This window comes from Neofelis nebulosa, chromosome 2 (assembly GCF_028018385.1).
Source record: "Neofelis nebulosa isolate mNeoNeb1 chromosome 2, mNeoNeb1.pri, whole genome shotgun sequence".
In the NCBI taxonomy this organism is placed as follows: Eukaryota; Metazoa; Chordata; class Mammalia; order Carnivora; family Felidae; genus Neofelis; species Neofelis nebulosa.
The window spans coordinates 26,695,700-26,712,853 of record NC_080783.1 but is presented as its reverse complement, the minus strand read 5'-3'; the positions used below and the strand labels follow the sequence as shown (position 1 = coordinate 26,712,853).

At 34.7% G+C, this 17,154-nt stretch overlaps 1 protein-coding gene and 1 pseudogene across 8 annotated transcripts in view; one reads left to right on the top strand and one right to left on the bottom strand.

Annotated features, from left to right (window-relative positions):
• The window catches only part of KANSL1L (KAT8 regulatory NSL complex subunit 1 like), a 132,792-nt gene that overhangs the window by 84,798 nt on the left and 30,840 nt on the right, over positions 1 to 17,154 (bottom strand). For all 8 annotated transcript variants that reach the window (XM_058706475.1, XM_058706485.1, XM_058706495.1 and 5 more), the window contains 2 exons: positions 10,129 to 10,270; positions 1,297 to 1,494 (listed from right to left, as the gene is read on the bottom strand). In XM_058706475.1, the coding sequence (XP_058562458.1) occupies positions 1,297 to 1,494; positions 10,129 to 10,270 (340 nt within the window). The remainder of the gene's footprint in view (positions 1 to 1,296; positions 1,495 to 10,128; positions 10,271 to 17,154) is intronic.
• Positions 12,644 to 13,081, top strand: LOC131498980 (large ribosomal subunit protein uL24-like; annotated as a pseudogene).

The window sequence follows — 17,154 nt, the reverse complement described above, 5'->3', positions numbered from 1 at the left end:
GAAAAGAGAGTGAAGTGGGAACATAAGCAACACTACTGAAAACACCACCTCTCTGGTAAAGTACATTCCAATTTAATATCAGATGATTATAAAATAACTTTCTGAATTACAAAATAGTCATAAAAGTAGTTTGATTATGCAATTCTGCAATTAAGGAAAACTCCAGGCCACTGTAAATGCAACAAATATGGGGGAAGAGGCATTGCACCATACCCTGATTTACCGGAAATAAAATAGTAGTAACCTAATACTAAATTATTCCACAATATATGTCAGAAAAACTTAGAAAAATTAGATGTGGGCAGGCATGAATCCACATTATCCACTGGAACAAGGTAATCATGCAGCTGTGATCCCAACTGGGTAGATTCCAGCAGATTCAGATCAGCTGCAAGTTAACAAACTCCTAGAAAGTCAGGTTTGTTCAAAAGCCACCAACATCTAAATAAAAATAAATGGTATGATTTTAAAGGATAGATACAGGAAAAAATAATTAGACTTCTAGAGTCAACCATAATAGAATGTAAATATCAGGAAAGGCTTTAGAATCAAAGTAATTTGTTAGGGGCTAATTTGCCATTTATTTACATGACCTTTTTTAAATAAAGGAACTCATATTCTGATATCTTTCATTAAAAATCTCTACCACAGTGATGGAAACATTACATATCAAAACATATTTGATTTTAAAAAGCGGTATTAAAAAGACCTTATCGGGGCGCCTCCGTGGCTCAGTCGGTTAAGCGGCCGACTTCGGCTCAGGTCATGATCTCGCGGTCCGTGAGTTCGAGCCCCGCGTCGGGCTCTGTGCTCACAGCTCAGAGCCTGGAGCCTGTTTCAGATTCTGTGTCTCCCTCTCTCTGACCCTCCCCCATTCATGCTCTGTCTCTCTGTCTCAAAAATAAATAAACATTAAAAAAAAAAAATCTCTACCAATAAATTGATCAAACAACTATTCAGATTCAGATCTATTAAGTGGTATCACTCCTCTTTCCCCAGGAAAGAAAAGTCCAATGATGAGCAATTTTGTTAGAAAAAAAGATTCTCCAACTCTTGCATAAATGAGTTATCCTATGGCTATGTACAAATACTTTGTATACAATATGTAAATAATCTTAATTCAATCAATATTATGAGAGACCAGTCACATACTAAATATTTTAACTATATTTAATGTCAAATGGCAAACTTTAATAACCAAGATCCCAAGCAGACACACAGGTTTATTTGAAGAGTTCATAAAATTGATTAAAAGTCATTTCGTGCCACTCCCATCTTACTCTTACTTCACATTACCTGTTTTTCTATGTTGCGAAGAAGAAGTGTAGGACTACTTGGTGACATTTCAAAATCTTGTTCTGGTAAAGGATCTTGACTCTCTTGGGGAATCTGGGGATTCCCTGTCGTATTTAATGAAGCCGCTTGGTCAGCAAATTGTATTTGTTTTTTCAGAATGTCTTTTGGAAGCTGACATTCTTCTAGGATCACTATCCCCTAGGCAAACAGCAATTAAAGAGTTGAAATGAAAACAAACTGACTGCTAGATCAGTTTTAATGTTACAATGCACATGAAACCATGCTTCTCATTATTGCTTGGAAATCAGAAAGCACACTTGAAAGTACAGTCTAACTGTAAAAACTTGATTTAAAACATGTGTAGCTAAAATAAAATGTATGTCTTAAGGGTTAGGTTTGTGAAATATTGTCATAAATTGTATACATGCAATTATTTTCCCTTTTATTGGTTTTAGTTATTAGCAGTAAAAAGCATGACACATTTAAAATAAAGGCTTATACATAGAATATGAATATCTCACGCTGAAATTTGGAACACTTCCTGATACAGTCTTCGAGTATTTTGGTAGCTAGCATTTCCATTTGAGTTTTATATTTGAGTACTCCCAGCTTCATAAATTAAAGTACCAAACTTACAAACATCCAAACAACATTCTGACTTTGTACTAACTTCTTTCCGAGCACTCTAAGGAGTTCCAACTCTGCTGCTGCCAGCAAGCAACAAAGGGCAGGACTGCACTATTGAGAAAAAGTACTCTCGAGGCCACACTAGTGCTTACTAGGTAGATGAGTTAATAATACAGGCACAAGGTTTCAACTGTGCTGTGGTATTTTCTGAAATGTAAGAAACTAGAAGAAAGAGTAGGGATCTAGCTGCCTCTGTCCTCCCTGCCTACCATTCACACACACACGTATACTTACTCACAACTGGCTTGCTAAATATTGTCCCATATTCCCCAGATTCTTCACTCCAACTGTTCTCACCCTTAGGCCCCTCAATGGCAATGAAGACAGAAGAGAAAGGGGAAAAAGAATGCACAGAGATGATCTCAACAGTTTCATAATCAGTTCTCACCGTAAACCTTTTTCCCTCCCTACCGCTTCTACCACTTCCCCCCCTGCAAAGAATAATATATATTTTCACATAATGTATAAATGTGTGTGTATATGGTTGTATATATGTATACTTGTATATTAATGATTGTATACACACACACACACACACACACACACAGAAACACACACACACATATGTGGTTGTTTTGCAAAATGCCAATAAGCTCCTAATAGGCTAGTTAGATAAGTATTAAATGGCTATGTGGCTGAAATATTATATTCTTGTGATGAAAAGCCAACTAAAACACTAATATAAGTACAGTAGTTCATGATGGAAATTAAAAAAAAAAACTGTATAGGCCGGCTTATATCATGTATAAGTGCTATTTATAGGATGGAAACAGCCTATAAATTACAATGTTATATATGGATAGTTTCAATTTACACCATAATTTGGAGTACATATCACTGTAGCATGAACACATTCAGGTATGGTATCAAACATACATTTTATTATTTTGTAGCAATATATTACCACTGATGTGTGGTAAAAGTAACAAGTAAGTTATTATTATTATTTTTAAACTACACTTCCAACAGTGCTAGTAACTTTTACAAAGAGAAGGAGATCCAATTGTTGATCCCATCTCAATAACTATTGTCCTAGAATGCACAGATATGGCTATCAAGAAATCTGAAGAAATATATTTTTTAAAAATTTTTGTTTCATTTGATATTTTTCAAGTTAAAGTAGACTTGATAGAGGATCATCAATCTCAAAAGCTCTTGACTGAAAGTATCTGAAATGTCCATTCAAAATTTGTAAAAGCATCTCACCAGATTTTTCAACAGTATCTGCTTGTAAAACAAATACCAATTTTCATCATATCAATTTAGCTATAATTCCCATTGGTTTGATTATTTTATGAGCCAGGCTGCTGTGAATTAGCCTGTTTTCATAACCCTTACTAATAATCTTGTACATATGGAAAAACTGATCCTGAATTTCAAAAGATCAATTTTTGAACCTTTAGAATACTACCTATTTAGAAGTAGGAAACTTGCTACAATTAGTTCAATGAAAAGTGATATTTTAAAAATTCAACCAGGAAGACATCTATAATAAGGTCATAATCTATTGTTTTCCCCCTTAAACTGTTGCCCTGGACAAAACTCTCACAATGGCCGAGAATAGAGTAAAAAGGGAAGATTATATCCTTTGAAGACACTACAGAGATAGTTTCAGTTCTTAAAAATCAGGAAAAGAATACAGGTGTGTTGGGTCACCATGATGTACACTTAAATATCTTAAAATTTTATTTGTCAATCATACCTGAATAAAGCTGAATTTTTAAAAAACTCAGAAAAAGAATAGTCTAATCATAGAGAAAACAAGGTAAATAACAAAGATATGAAATGTTTTAGTGGGATGAGTTGCAATGACTGAGACCCATGAAAACTCTAGCATAAGATGAAAGCAAGTCAACCTCACCAGAAGACAACTGTTCCTGATATGAACACTTGAAGAGATCCTTACCCAGCAACTAGGTTTAGTGAAAAAATAATTGCTTCAACATCATCATCAGTATTTATATAAAGTCATGAAAGCTAAGGTTTTAAAAAAATTTAAATGAAAAATTTTAAATACACAAAATTACAATGTAAAATATAGGTAACAAATGAAATCTAAAAGAGAAAACATTTAATATAGGCTAACCAACTTCTCAACCAAGAAAAACTATTTTAATTTTTTTCTGAAAGTGATGAGAAGCTACTGTCTTAGTGAAAGCTGAAGCAAAGAAAAGGAGAAACATGGAAGTTGTAATGTGTTGACAAAGTGTTGGAAAAACAAGGAAGGAATGTTGCTAACATGTGCTTTCTTCTTTCTAAAAATTTAGCAAAAGTTAGACTACCTCCAGTGTGTCAAAGAAGAGGCAAATGGCAGCTTAAAGACCTAAAATGTGGGGCGCCTGGGTGGCTCAGTCGGTTGGGCGTCCGACTTCGGCTCAGGTGGTGATCTTGCAGTCCGTGAGTTCAAGCCCCACGTCGGGCTCTGTGCTGACAGCTCAGAGCCTGGTGCTTGTTTCAGTTTCTGTGTCTCCCTCTCTCTGACCCTCCCCCATTCATGCTGTGTCTCTCTCTGTTTCAAAAATAAATAAACGTTAAAAAAAATAAAAAAAAAAAGACTTAAAATGTTTAGATCTATTAGATCTCAGTGTTTCCTGACCTGTTTAAACAGGATATTTACAAAAGAACATCTCTAGATCTCTTTCCCCTCTTCTTATCTCTAATTTAACTAAGAAAGGATTTTTTTTCACTTTCAAGGTAAGTTAAATAGAAAGTTCCTTCAAGATAACTTAGCCACATGCTTCTCAATTTTTTAATTACAGTAATTCAAGAAGCCAGAAGAGCAAAGAAAGTGTAGTTTTCTCTATTCAGTATAATAATTTAACTACACTACACATAAATAAGCAACTACACACCTTGATTTCCAAGAAATGTAAGAAGAAACTATTAAAAGAAATATTGTAGTGACTTTTCCATAAAGTAAACATAACGTGATCCTTAAGAAAACAAAGGGCCAGATACACATCTAGCCTGAACTAAGAAAAATATAAATTATTAGTGGGAAGTTTAGATTTCTTTCCTAAAAATAATTTATCCCAATAGATGACATAATCAAAATTTAAAAATGTTTAAACAAGTATATAGCACTGTTTAGAACACACAAAACATTAAAACACCAATGAACCAGACTATGCAGATTCAAGTATGAAACTTAGTAATCAATTTTACTAGGAATCTACGTTCTTGGAAATTTCCTAATTGGTTTAAACTTGACTTGTTCTAAGAACTCTATTTACTATAAAAATGCCTGTGATATTATTTCCTTTAAAGAAAATGATCAGAAAGTTTAAATTATCTGGTAATCTGAAAGAACTGGGAAATTACTGAAGGTTTCAGTGAAGACAGTTAAGGAACAGTAACGACTTCCATCAGGAAACTATTCTTGAACAAAATTCTCCCAAATCCAACAGAGAGAACAGGTAAGCCTAAGGGTTTAAAGTCTATCCTCCTATTCACCTTCCTACAGACAATCGACAAATTATGCAAGGAATTCAGTAACATTCATTCATTCATTCCTAGTTTCCTCTCCCATCCTTGCGCAACTCATACTTTCTGCTCCTTTGAATTTTCATTCTACTTTGTAAATTCCAAAACATATCATGTTGTTCCATGCCATCAGACCTTCAAGGAATGCCCTTTTCCAGTTCCATTGGTTCAAGCAAACTATTTATCCTCCAAAACCATGCTGAGGCATCACCTCTTTGCTGATGTTTTCTCTGACCTGCTAACCCCTATAAATAAGAGTTATGCATTCTCTCTATGGCACTTCTATATCTTATTAAAAACATGTATCAGTGCACATATTACCTTATATTGCAATTAATTATTTACATGGTCTCTCTTCCCTACCAGAATGTAAACTCATGATAGTACCTAGAACTTACTAATCTTTATTCACATACAGACTCTTGGTACCGTTGGGCTAACCATATGAGTAAACATGTCGTTAAGAACTCTGATTCCTTTCCTTCTCAGCTTTTTCTTTTCAGACCAAAAACCATCAACCTTACAATATTATCTCCATAATGTCCACAGTTTCACTATGTAGAATACAGTTTCCCATAAAAACAAAGCTACAAAGAGATATTTAGCCATATTTAAATTAAATAGTACTTGATGGCATTGTATAAGAACTCCTCATATTATTATTTCAATGGAAAAATATACTTTGAGTTCCAAGCAAAAGCCTATAATTTGGGGGGAAAATTTTTGGTTGGAATTAAAATAACATTTATATGTGTAATCATTTGGTAATTTCACCCCCATTTGACCTAAACCCTAAAAATTTAAGAACTCTGTGCATTTTGTTCTTCACTGTGTACCTTAAGCACACATTATGCTAATAAGTATACGTGAAAGCAAAGATGGGAAAGAATGAAGGAAAGGCAGAGGGAAGGCAGAAGATAAGACAGGATGGAGAGATGAATGAATTTTATTTAAAAACTGATACAGGGGCGCCTGGGTGACTCAGTCAGTTAAGCATCCAACTTCAGCTCAGCTCATGCTCTCACGGTGCGTGAGTTCAAGCCCCACATCAGGCTTTCTGCTGTCAATGTAGAGCCTGCTTCGGATCCTCCCCCCCACCCCCCCCACCACCCCTACCCCTCTTGTTCTTGCGTGCTCTCTCTCTCTCATAAATAAACATTAAAAAATAAGTTAAAAATAATTTTTTAAAAAAATAACAAAAAGTAAAAATTGATACAATAACATAGCTTTAACTGCCATTTCTACTAAAGTAACTCCAAATCTGTATCTTCCTATAAACTTGCCTTTTCCAATAACTCATATTTCCAAGTCTTTCAGGACATCTCAACATGAGTTATCTGATAGAACTTTAAAGTCAATGTGTGAGAAAGCTTATTTTTATCAATTTTCCTATAAAACAAGCACTTTTCTCCAATAACTAATGGGGGAAGAGATAATGGTGATGGTTATACAACTACCTATTTGTCAAAACTCAGTGAATTGCTAAAAATGTGTCTTCTGAGAACAGATAAAATAGAAATAAATCCATAATTAGACACCTATTGGTAAAAACATGTAGACCATCAAATATACAAAAACAGCTTTTAAGTTACCAGATAGACTGCTCAGCAGAAAACAATGAAATAGGATCTTTAAAGGATGAAGGGAAAAGAGCCATCATATTAGAATTTTATATCAACCTGAAGTATCATTGACGAGTGAGGGTAAAATGAAGGTACTTTGAGATAGAAGCCACTAAAGAATGTATTTCAGCAAAACGTAAACCGAGAGAAAAGGGAATGTAGCAGAGACTACAACAATCTATATCCATTTTCCTCTTCTTTTTAGAACCAAACTCCATACCTACTGGATTTTTAGCTATGCCTACAACTTCTCATTTTAAGACTGTACTGTTCACCTTTCCCTGCTACATATCTAGCTGCAGCCATATGCCTAAATCTAGGCCAATGAATGTGGGACAAAGTAGTGCAATTTCCAAGTCACCTCCAACTTGAAGACTAACTATGCTGCACTTCTCTTCTCACTTCCCAAGGGCCAGAATGAGGAGGTGACCACAACCCTGTTTAATAGTGCCATCACCACTACTCTAGAGGATAGCAGAGCAGCAAGACAGAAAAGACCAAGCTGCTCTACAGCCTGTATTCACTCCCTCGGTTATGAAGTGTTATGTATTGCATAAAGCTGCGATATTTCTCAGTTTCTTTGCTACAGCAGCTTAATCTGTAAACTAGCTTTATAGGGAGAACACAAAAGAAAAGTAAGCACATTTTTAATAAAATTAGTTAGAAACAGAATTAATTACTGACCGTAAAAAAGCAACTACATTGAGTAGACATATGCAATGAGTAGTTAAATAACATTAGAATCCATGTTTTAAGTAAATATATGAAATACTGAGTACTTTTAGTCATTGTTAGGATTATTTATAGTTAAGTATGTTAAAAATTGGGAGTAATAACAAAGAATAAACCAGTACTGAATAGCTTTTAAACCAGCATAGGGAGAAGAAAGGAATGAAGCAAATTCTACCAATCCAAAAAGGTGAAAAAACAAGATATAGGGTGTCTTGAACCTGGGTGGCTGAGTGAGTTGAGAGCCCAACTCTTGATTTTAGCTTAGGTCAGGATCTCACGGTTCATGGGTTCAAGCTCCTAGTCAGGCTCTGTGCTGACAGCTGACAGTGTGGAGCCTGCTTAGGATTGTCTCTTTCCCTCTCTCTCTGCCCTTCCCTTGCTGGCACATGTGCTCTCATGAACTCTCTCTCTCTCAATATAAATAAATACACTTAAAAAAAAAAAAAGAAAGAAAACAAGATATAAATACAAAGAGAGGAGAATAAGGGCAAATAAAAAATACAAACCAATCAGAGTCGGTTTTTTAAAAAAAATTTTTTAACGTTTATTTATTTTTGAGAGAGACAGATAGAGTATGAGCTGGAGAGGGGCAGAGAGAGAGGGAGACACAGAATCCGAGCTATCAGCACAGAGCCCAACCTGGGGCTCAAACTAACAAACCATGAGAACATGACCTGAAGCAAAGTTGGCCACTTAACCCACTGAGCCACCCAGGCACCCCAGAGTCAATTTTTTTAATCTAGCTATTTATAGTTTATAAAAAGAAACACCTAGAATTATCAAAAATTTGTATCTACCAAGCAGCATTACTTCAAAATGTAAGAGGCAAAAACTAACAACTACCAGAAGAAACTGAAGAATTCACAATGAGAAATTTTAACAAATCTATATCATTAATGGAAAGATATAGAGGTATAAAGATATGGCAGATATATAAAGTCAACAAATTAACAAAGAATTCTATAATGAACACACAAAGAACATGCATTCTTTTCTATTATATATATATTAAAATTGGAAAAAAACCACAACATGAGAGATGTGTAATATTCATAATTGACCACATTAGTCTCCAAAATTTAAAAATAATTCACGAACACATACCTCTACCAACCACTCTCCCCCCCAAAAAAGAGTGAATGCAAAAAATAAGTTAATTCTTAGACAAAAAACATTTGATGGTCAATTACACTGAGGTCCAAATCTCTATACTAAAGAACAGTTAGATTAAAACAGTAATAAAATAGTATTTCATACTCATTACACTGGAAAAATTAAGAGGTTAAAAATTATGAAATGTTGGCAAGGATGTGAAGAAATATGAGGTCTCATGCACTGCCATTGGGAAAATTCATTACCCAATCACATCAGTAAGTACAGGAAAGCTGAAGATAGCCAGGCCTAAGATCCAGCATTTCCACTTTTAGGCATATACCAAGAACTCTTTTTTGTTCACAAAAAAACACATAGAAGACAGTCATTACAGTATTGTTTTTACTGGCATAAAACTAAACAATGTGTATGTCTATCAATAGAAAACAGGAGAAGAGATAAAACATTCCATTGTACTCATACAATTCCATCGCATTCATACAATTAAATAACATACAGGACCTATAAAATGTAAAATTTATGCTGAGCAAAAACAAGCAGGTCACAAAAGAGTTTGTAGTATATATATCATTTATATAGACTTTAAAAACAGAAAACTTGGGGTGCTTGGGTGGCTCAGGTGGTTAAGCATCTGACTTCGGCTCAGGTCATGATACCGTGGTTCATGAGTTAGAGCCCCGCATCGGGCTGTGTGCTGACAGCTTCGAGCCTGGAGCCTGCTTCGGATTCTGTGTTTCCCTTTCTCTCTCTCTGCCCCCCACCCCAGCTTGTGTTTTTTTTCTCTCTCTCTCTCATAAACAAAATTTTTTTTAATAAATAAATAATTTAAAAACCATGGAAAATAGTAGTTGTAGACACAGACATCTATGTGCCAATAATATAAAAACATACATAAAAATAATAAATATCAAAACATTTTGGAGTCAAAATATTGGCTACAGTGGCATGGGGAAAGAGAATGGGATCAGGAAGGACTATCAGGACCTCAACTGAAAAGTATCTCAAGTAGCTGAACTGCTCATCGCGATAAATAAAAAGGCATGATAGTGATAGCTTCAACTTATAGCAACTGACATATCAAATATGTTAATATTAACTACATTTTTATAAAGTCTTATAATAATTACTTTGTGTGGAGAGATGAGAAACTAAAACAGTAATAATATTTTTAAAAATACAAGAATACAGACAATACCTTGGAGGCACGAATCTGCCTGTGAACATCCGTTAGCTGTTGGATTTTGTATTCTAGCTCTGAAATCTGGGCTTGAAGCCATGTCCATCGGCTGCCAACTCTTGCTCTGTCTACAAGCCACTTCCATTCAGTACTACAGTTACTGTGAATAAGACAAACACTGTTAGTAAAGGCACAAAGACAATCAAATTTTCACAGACTAAATAAATTCCTGGACTCCTGTCATATAATCCCCAATTCCTTTATAAAACACCTAATTACATGCAAGAATCACATATCAACTTATCAAAGAAAAAGTTTTAACTTCCTTATCTTTCTATCCCAACAAATGCTTGCTTTTATTATTACATACCCAGTAATAAGATCATCTCTTCTGTTACTTAATACTTTATTAATGCACAAGGGCTGAAACAGGAGTGGGCCAGCAAAGGAAAGGAAACAGGAATGATACTAATAACACATAAAAACTTACATGAAGCTTTTATATGTAAACAGAAGTACTGGAAGTACAGTCATTTGAACTGTGCTAGATCTAAATCTATGTAACAAATGTAACAAACCACAGCAATTTTATTATATGCAATTTTCATTCACTAAAACAGTGGTCATTGTTAGCTAAATACCTGAACTCAATTTAAATATATTGTCAAAAAATACCAAAAATATGCCCTACATTTCAAATAAGCCTACCAAATACATAAGTCCTGGGATGTTTATTAAGGTTAGCAGTGTGTTAAAACCTGATTCTCAGGATTCAGAGACCAAAGATAATAAGGAATTTATATAAAAGGGGCGTCTGGGTGACTCAGTCGGTTAAGCGTCTAACTCTTGGTTTCAGCTCACGTCGTGATCTCACTATGTGAGTTTGAGTCCCACGTCAGGCTCTAAGCTGGCAGTGTAGAGTCTGCTTGGAATTCTCTCTTCTCTCTCTGCCCCTCCCCCACTTCCTGTCTCTCAAAAATAAATATATGAACATTTAAAAAAAAATTATATAAAGACTTTCTTTCAGGCATATTTGAAAATAAGGGTTGAACCCTAGCTCCTCCACCTTTGAGCAAGGGCACTGCCCTAACCGATAGTTTGTCAGATTACAGTTAATTGTCTTTATGAAAATATTCCAACTAGAAAACAATTATTTGGGATTAGACTAATTAGGAGCTTCAGATTGCAAAGGAAAACATGACAGAAATTGAAGATATAAATGAAAAGCAATAATGGCAGAATACAAACTTTATGAAAATTGCTTAAAAATTCCATTTACAGTCAAAACTCATAGAATGTACAACACCAAGAGTGAATCCTAACATAAAGAACTAGCTGATAACAATTTGTTCACGTACGTTCATAGACTGTTACAAATGAACTACGCTGGTTTGCCGTGTATTAATAGTGGGGGAGGTTCTATCAGTGTAGGGATGGGGGTATATGGGAACTCTCTGCATTTTCTGCTCAAATTTTCTGTGAACCTAAAACTGCTCTAAAAAAATAAAGTTTATTAATTTTTACATATTTAACCATAATTGAATTGAATGTCTTCCATACACACTTTAACCAGAGTAAATATTTCTTTTAAAGATCATTTGTTGGGGTGCCTGGCTGGCTTGGTTGGTAAAGTGTGCTATTTTTGATCTCAGGGTTGTGAGTTCGAGCCCCATGTTGGGTGTGGAGATTAAAGTCTTTAAAAATAATAAAAATAAAATTAAGCAAATAAAAGATCATTTGTTGTGATGACTGTGTCATATGTAAGTGCTAAATCACTAAACTGTATATCTGAAACTAATATTACACTGTATGGTAACTAACTGGAATTTAAATAAAAACTTAAAAAGAGGGGCAGCTGGATGGCTCAGTCAGTTAAGCATCTGACTGTTGGTTTTGGCTCAGGTTACAATCTTACAGTTGATGAGTTTGAGCCCTGTACTGGGCTCTGTGCTAATAATGCAGAGCCTGCTTGGGATTCTCTCTGTCTCTCTGTCTCTCTCTGTCCCTTCTCCGCTCATTCTCGGTCTCTCTCAAAATAAATAAATAAGCTAAAAACAATAAATAACTTAAAAATAAATTATCATTTGTTGTCAGAGAAACAATACAATCATTACAACTTTACTATATAGAATATATTCATTATAACAGGATTTTACATTAAATTAATGTTCCTAAAGAGCTATTTTTGTTAAGATTCCAACTGCATACAATCTGATTGAGGAGACCTTCATATAAGTTAGGAATTCTCTTGGTATCATTATGTATGTAGTTTGTAGTCATTATTCTGCTTCTGTAAATGACACCCTTTTAAATCATATTTTCATAATTATGAAAACAATAAAAGAGAATGTCTATTCAAAATAATATTTATATAGAGGCACCTGGCTGGTTCAGTTGGAGGAGCATGTGACGCTTGATCTTGGGTCGTGAGTTCGAGCCCCACGTTGAGTGTAGAAATTACTTAAATAAATTTAAAAATATATAATATTAGCTCTTCCCTTTTGCAGCCATTGCTGAAGCACCAGCAGCCAAAATGAAGTTCAATCCCTTTGTGACTTCCGACAGAAGCAAAAATCGCAAAAGGCATTTCAATGCATCTTCCCACATTCACAGGAAGATTATGTCTTCCCTTCTCTCCAAAGAGCTGAGACAGAAGTACAAGTTTCAATCCATGCCCATCCAAAAGGATGATGAAGTACAGGATGTGTGAGGACACTACAAAGGTCAGGAAATTGAAAAAGTAGTTCAGGTTTATGGGAAGAAATACATCATCTACACTGAACGAATACAGTGAGAGAAGGCAAACGGCACACCTGTCCAGGTGGGCATCATCCCATCAAGGTGGTTATCAGTAGACTAAAAGTGGACAAAGATCACAAAAAGATCCTTGAACATAAAGCCAAGTCTCGCCAAGTAGGAAAGGAAAATGGCAAATTAGAAGGAAGAAGCAACTGAGAAGATACAGGAATAAGGTAATCTTATATACAACTTTAAATAAAAACTGTTAAAATGAAAAAAAAATTAAAATAGATACGAATATCTATTATTCATAGATAATAATACTAACTGCCAATCATAAAATTAGTGAGAAAAGCAAGGGCCATGGCATGTAGCACTTGTACAGGTAATCGTAAAGTGTTGGATTTTATGAAAAAAGGAAGTTATTAGCAAGGCAGTAACAAAAAAATTTTTTCCCTAAGCACTCTGGCTACTAGGTAGAGAAAGCATGATAGTGGGATATGAAAGGTAATAAGGAAATCAATTAGATACAACTATAGTAAACTGTGTGTGGTACAGATAATTGTGATCTCTATGTATTTCACTTAGGTTGGATCCATGTAACTAGCTTTGACCAATGGGCTGTGGGCAAAAGTGATATCATCATTTCCAGTCCACCAGACAACCTTCAAAGCCACTACTGCAGACAGTATAGCTACAAGATGTGTTGTAGGGGATCTACAACCCAAACTACATTAGATTTTATGCATGCCACAGTAAACCTTGGCTGTGTTTAAACTACTGAGATTAGAAGGTTAATTCGTTACTTGAGAGCCTATTCTGACTAAAACACTGAATAAAAAATGAAAATGGCATGAACCAATAAGGGAATGGAAGATAAAGAAGAGATGAAGATAAGAGGATGGGTTCAAGGTTCATTTTAAAGCTGAAAGGACTTGCAGAGTATGGTTTGGGAATAAGCATGGGGAAATCAAAGACGATCTTAAATATTCCTTCATTAAATTTAGTTCCAGTTGAAAATTTCCCTATAACACACAATTTTCTTTGGTTGTCAAACTCACGATTAGCTAAAAAAGAAAAAAAAATATGGGTGGAGTTCATGTTATTGTACTTCTAGCAAAAATATTCTCATAGGGAAGTTGTTTATAAAAATTATGTTTGGGGCACCTGGGCGGCTCAGTCAGTTAAGTGTCTGACTTCAGCTCAGGTCATGGTCATCAGTTCATCATGATGGTCAGGTCAGTTCATCAGTTCGAGCCCCACACTGAGCTGTCTGCTGTCAGCACAGAGTATGCTTCGGATACTCTGTCCCTCTCTTTCTCTCTGCCCTTCCCCCCAACTTGTGCATGCTCTCTCTCTCAAAAATAAACAAACATTGGGGGTAGTGGGTAAAAAATAAATAAATAAGTAAATAAACAAACATTAAAAATTATGTTTATGTTCACACACTATATTAAATTATATTAACACAAAAAAATAGTAATATCAGATCAAATTTATGTAAACTAAATAATCCTGGGACTTGTAATACATGAAATGAATTTTCTATAAAAGATACCTTATCCTTTTTTTTTTTTTTTGGAAAGTCAATCCAATTTTATAGGATAAAAAAAACAATAATTTATCCAAAAGTTTATGCCAGTAGTCAAAGTGGGATATGATTTATGGCAAATTTCAACTGAACTAGAATTAAGTATGAGATTATCAGCTTACATGATGGCTGATCACATATAACCACATTGAAATAATACAGAGATCCATGGGTTTAGATGCACATTTTGGAAAGAGACAGATACCTTATCCTATATTTTAATAGGACCTAATAAAATCTGTTTGGTATGGTTAAAAATGACAAAAAAGCTTTACCACCAAAAATGTTCCCTTGTTTAAAAACATACCTTTCTAAAAAATAATTATGGTTGTAAACATGTTACAGATAAGCACATGGCTATTTCACTCAAAGTATATTAACACCTGTTATATCTCAAAATCAAGACATGTCTTATGTAAACAACTTATATGACCAATGATTTAACAGCTAATAAAACTTAGAAGGTAAGTACTGACAACATAGCTGATACAACAACAAACCAGGAAGAATATGTGTATACCGAGTATCCTCTCTTCCCAATCAGCATATAAACCTGGCCTGCCAGACCACTAAGAAACCTGACTCCCTGCATTGAGTTGAACAAATCACAGACCACCACATGCTGATGATAAGGTGGGGTTCCTACTTCCAGTGAAAATCAGGGCAAAGACATCTGTGAGTGGAAACCACCGGAGGAGTGAGACTAGTCATTCCCCAGGAAGGTAGCATATTCCTTCAGTAACCAACCTTGCTTATTTGCAGTTACCACTTAACTTGCGGAGGAAAAAAAAAAAAAAAATGCAAGCTATTTAGATCAAGTGGTTTTGAGTACAATTTCTCTTGATACTAACTTCTTGTCGACATCATGAACCTACATCCCTGTTTTGATCTTGAAGTGTAGTTCCCAGAATAAGACAGAGCTTTCTAATATTACATCTTAAAATACCAAGATTAAAGAGAGACTTATATTACTTCTGTTTTAACATAAAGATTTTGTTAGCTTACTGATAACAATGATAAAAAACTAGGATAAAAAATTAGAAAAGAAGATCCAATTGTGAAAAATTACAGTCCTAAGAAAAATAAGGTTTGTCCTGGGAAAAATACATTAAATTAGGCCAAACTTCTCTACTGGTGTTTGCTCACCCAGGAAGAGTTTATCTTTCCCTGGAATTTGATTCCTTCAGACCAGGGTTTTGCAAACATTTTCTGTAAGGAGGGAGACAACTCTGCCAGTATAGCATATGAGCAGCCATAAATTAATGGGTGTGATGGTGTTCCAATAAAACTATTCACAAAAATAGGAAATGGGTAATCCTGAAAACAAAGAACAAGGCTGGAGGATCACAATCCCAGATTTCAAGCTATACTACAAAGCTAAAGAGAGCAAAACAGTATGGTTCTGGCACAAAAACAGACACATACATCAACAGAACAAAAGAGAGTTCATAAATAAACCCATGCTTATATGATCAATTAATCTATGACAACAGAGGAAAGAAAATACTATCAGTAAAAGATAGTCTCTTCAATAAATGATATTGGGGAAACTAGACAGCTACAGGCAATAGAATGAAACTGAACCATTTTCTTATACCATACACACAAAAAAAAACTCAAAATGGAATAAAAAATCCTAAATGTAAGACTGGAATTCATAAAACTCCTAAAAGAAAACATTTCTTGGTTACTGATCTTAACAACGTTTTTCTGGATATGTCTCCTCAGGCAAGGGTGACAAAAGCAAATATAGAGTATTGGGACTACATCAAACTAAAAACTTTTGCATAACAAAGGAAATCATCAACAAAACCAAAAAGGCAACCTACCAAATGGGAAAGGAAATGGTATATTTATGTTTTAAAATCCCTTGCATAACATCAAATATTGACAACTAGGAACACATAAATAAAGGTAATAAATGAAATTTTAACTAATCCATAATACAGGGCCTTAAAGGAATACAAAAGCCAACTACCTGCTTTTCCACAACTGACAACAAAAAAATATATTCCAAGAATCTCTCTTAAGAGTTCTAAGCCACACAATAAGAATGAACCTAGGAGCAAAAATTAGATTAATTCCTACCCAAATGTACTGTTGCAGGTGGCCTCAAGGTAGTAGTCACTGAATTGAGGGAGAGTTGGATGGCCTGAGAAAAATAACTAATAAATTGATTAGTCTATAGGCTCAACAACTATGAACAAATGAAATCTTTGGTTGTGATATTTTCACATTTAACTGACTAGAGGCAAACAGAATGGAAATTCACACTTTTGAGGAAACTCTAGTAGCATAAAACATCCTTTACCTGAGAAACCCAAACTTGCACCAACAAGAAGCAAAGTGGGAATCCAGTAGAGCCTCCACTTAAAGGTATGCTCTCCAACATTAACTGCAGATATAGACACAAAAGATAATGGATAAGGAGTAAGTCCCAAAAAACAAAGGCAAGAGACTATGGAGGACAAAGGACAAAGAAGCCTCTCTCAGAAAGGAAAATTAGGATTCTACCAAGACCTTGTTATACTTCTAGAGCAAGATGTCTTATTAATTATTGTAAGAACCTATCATGTGTATCTTATTTTCTTTTCCCAGGAGTTTTTATTGTAGCTTTCCTGTCTCTATTACTACATACATAAAACAAACAACAGTGTAAGAGGGTTAGAAAATTGTCTATTTAATAGGTCACCACATCATAAGGAATCAAATCT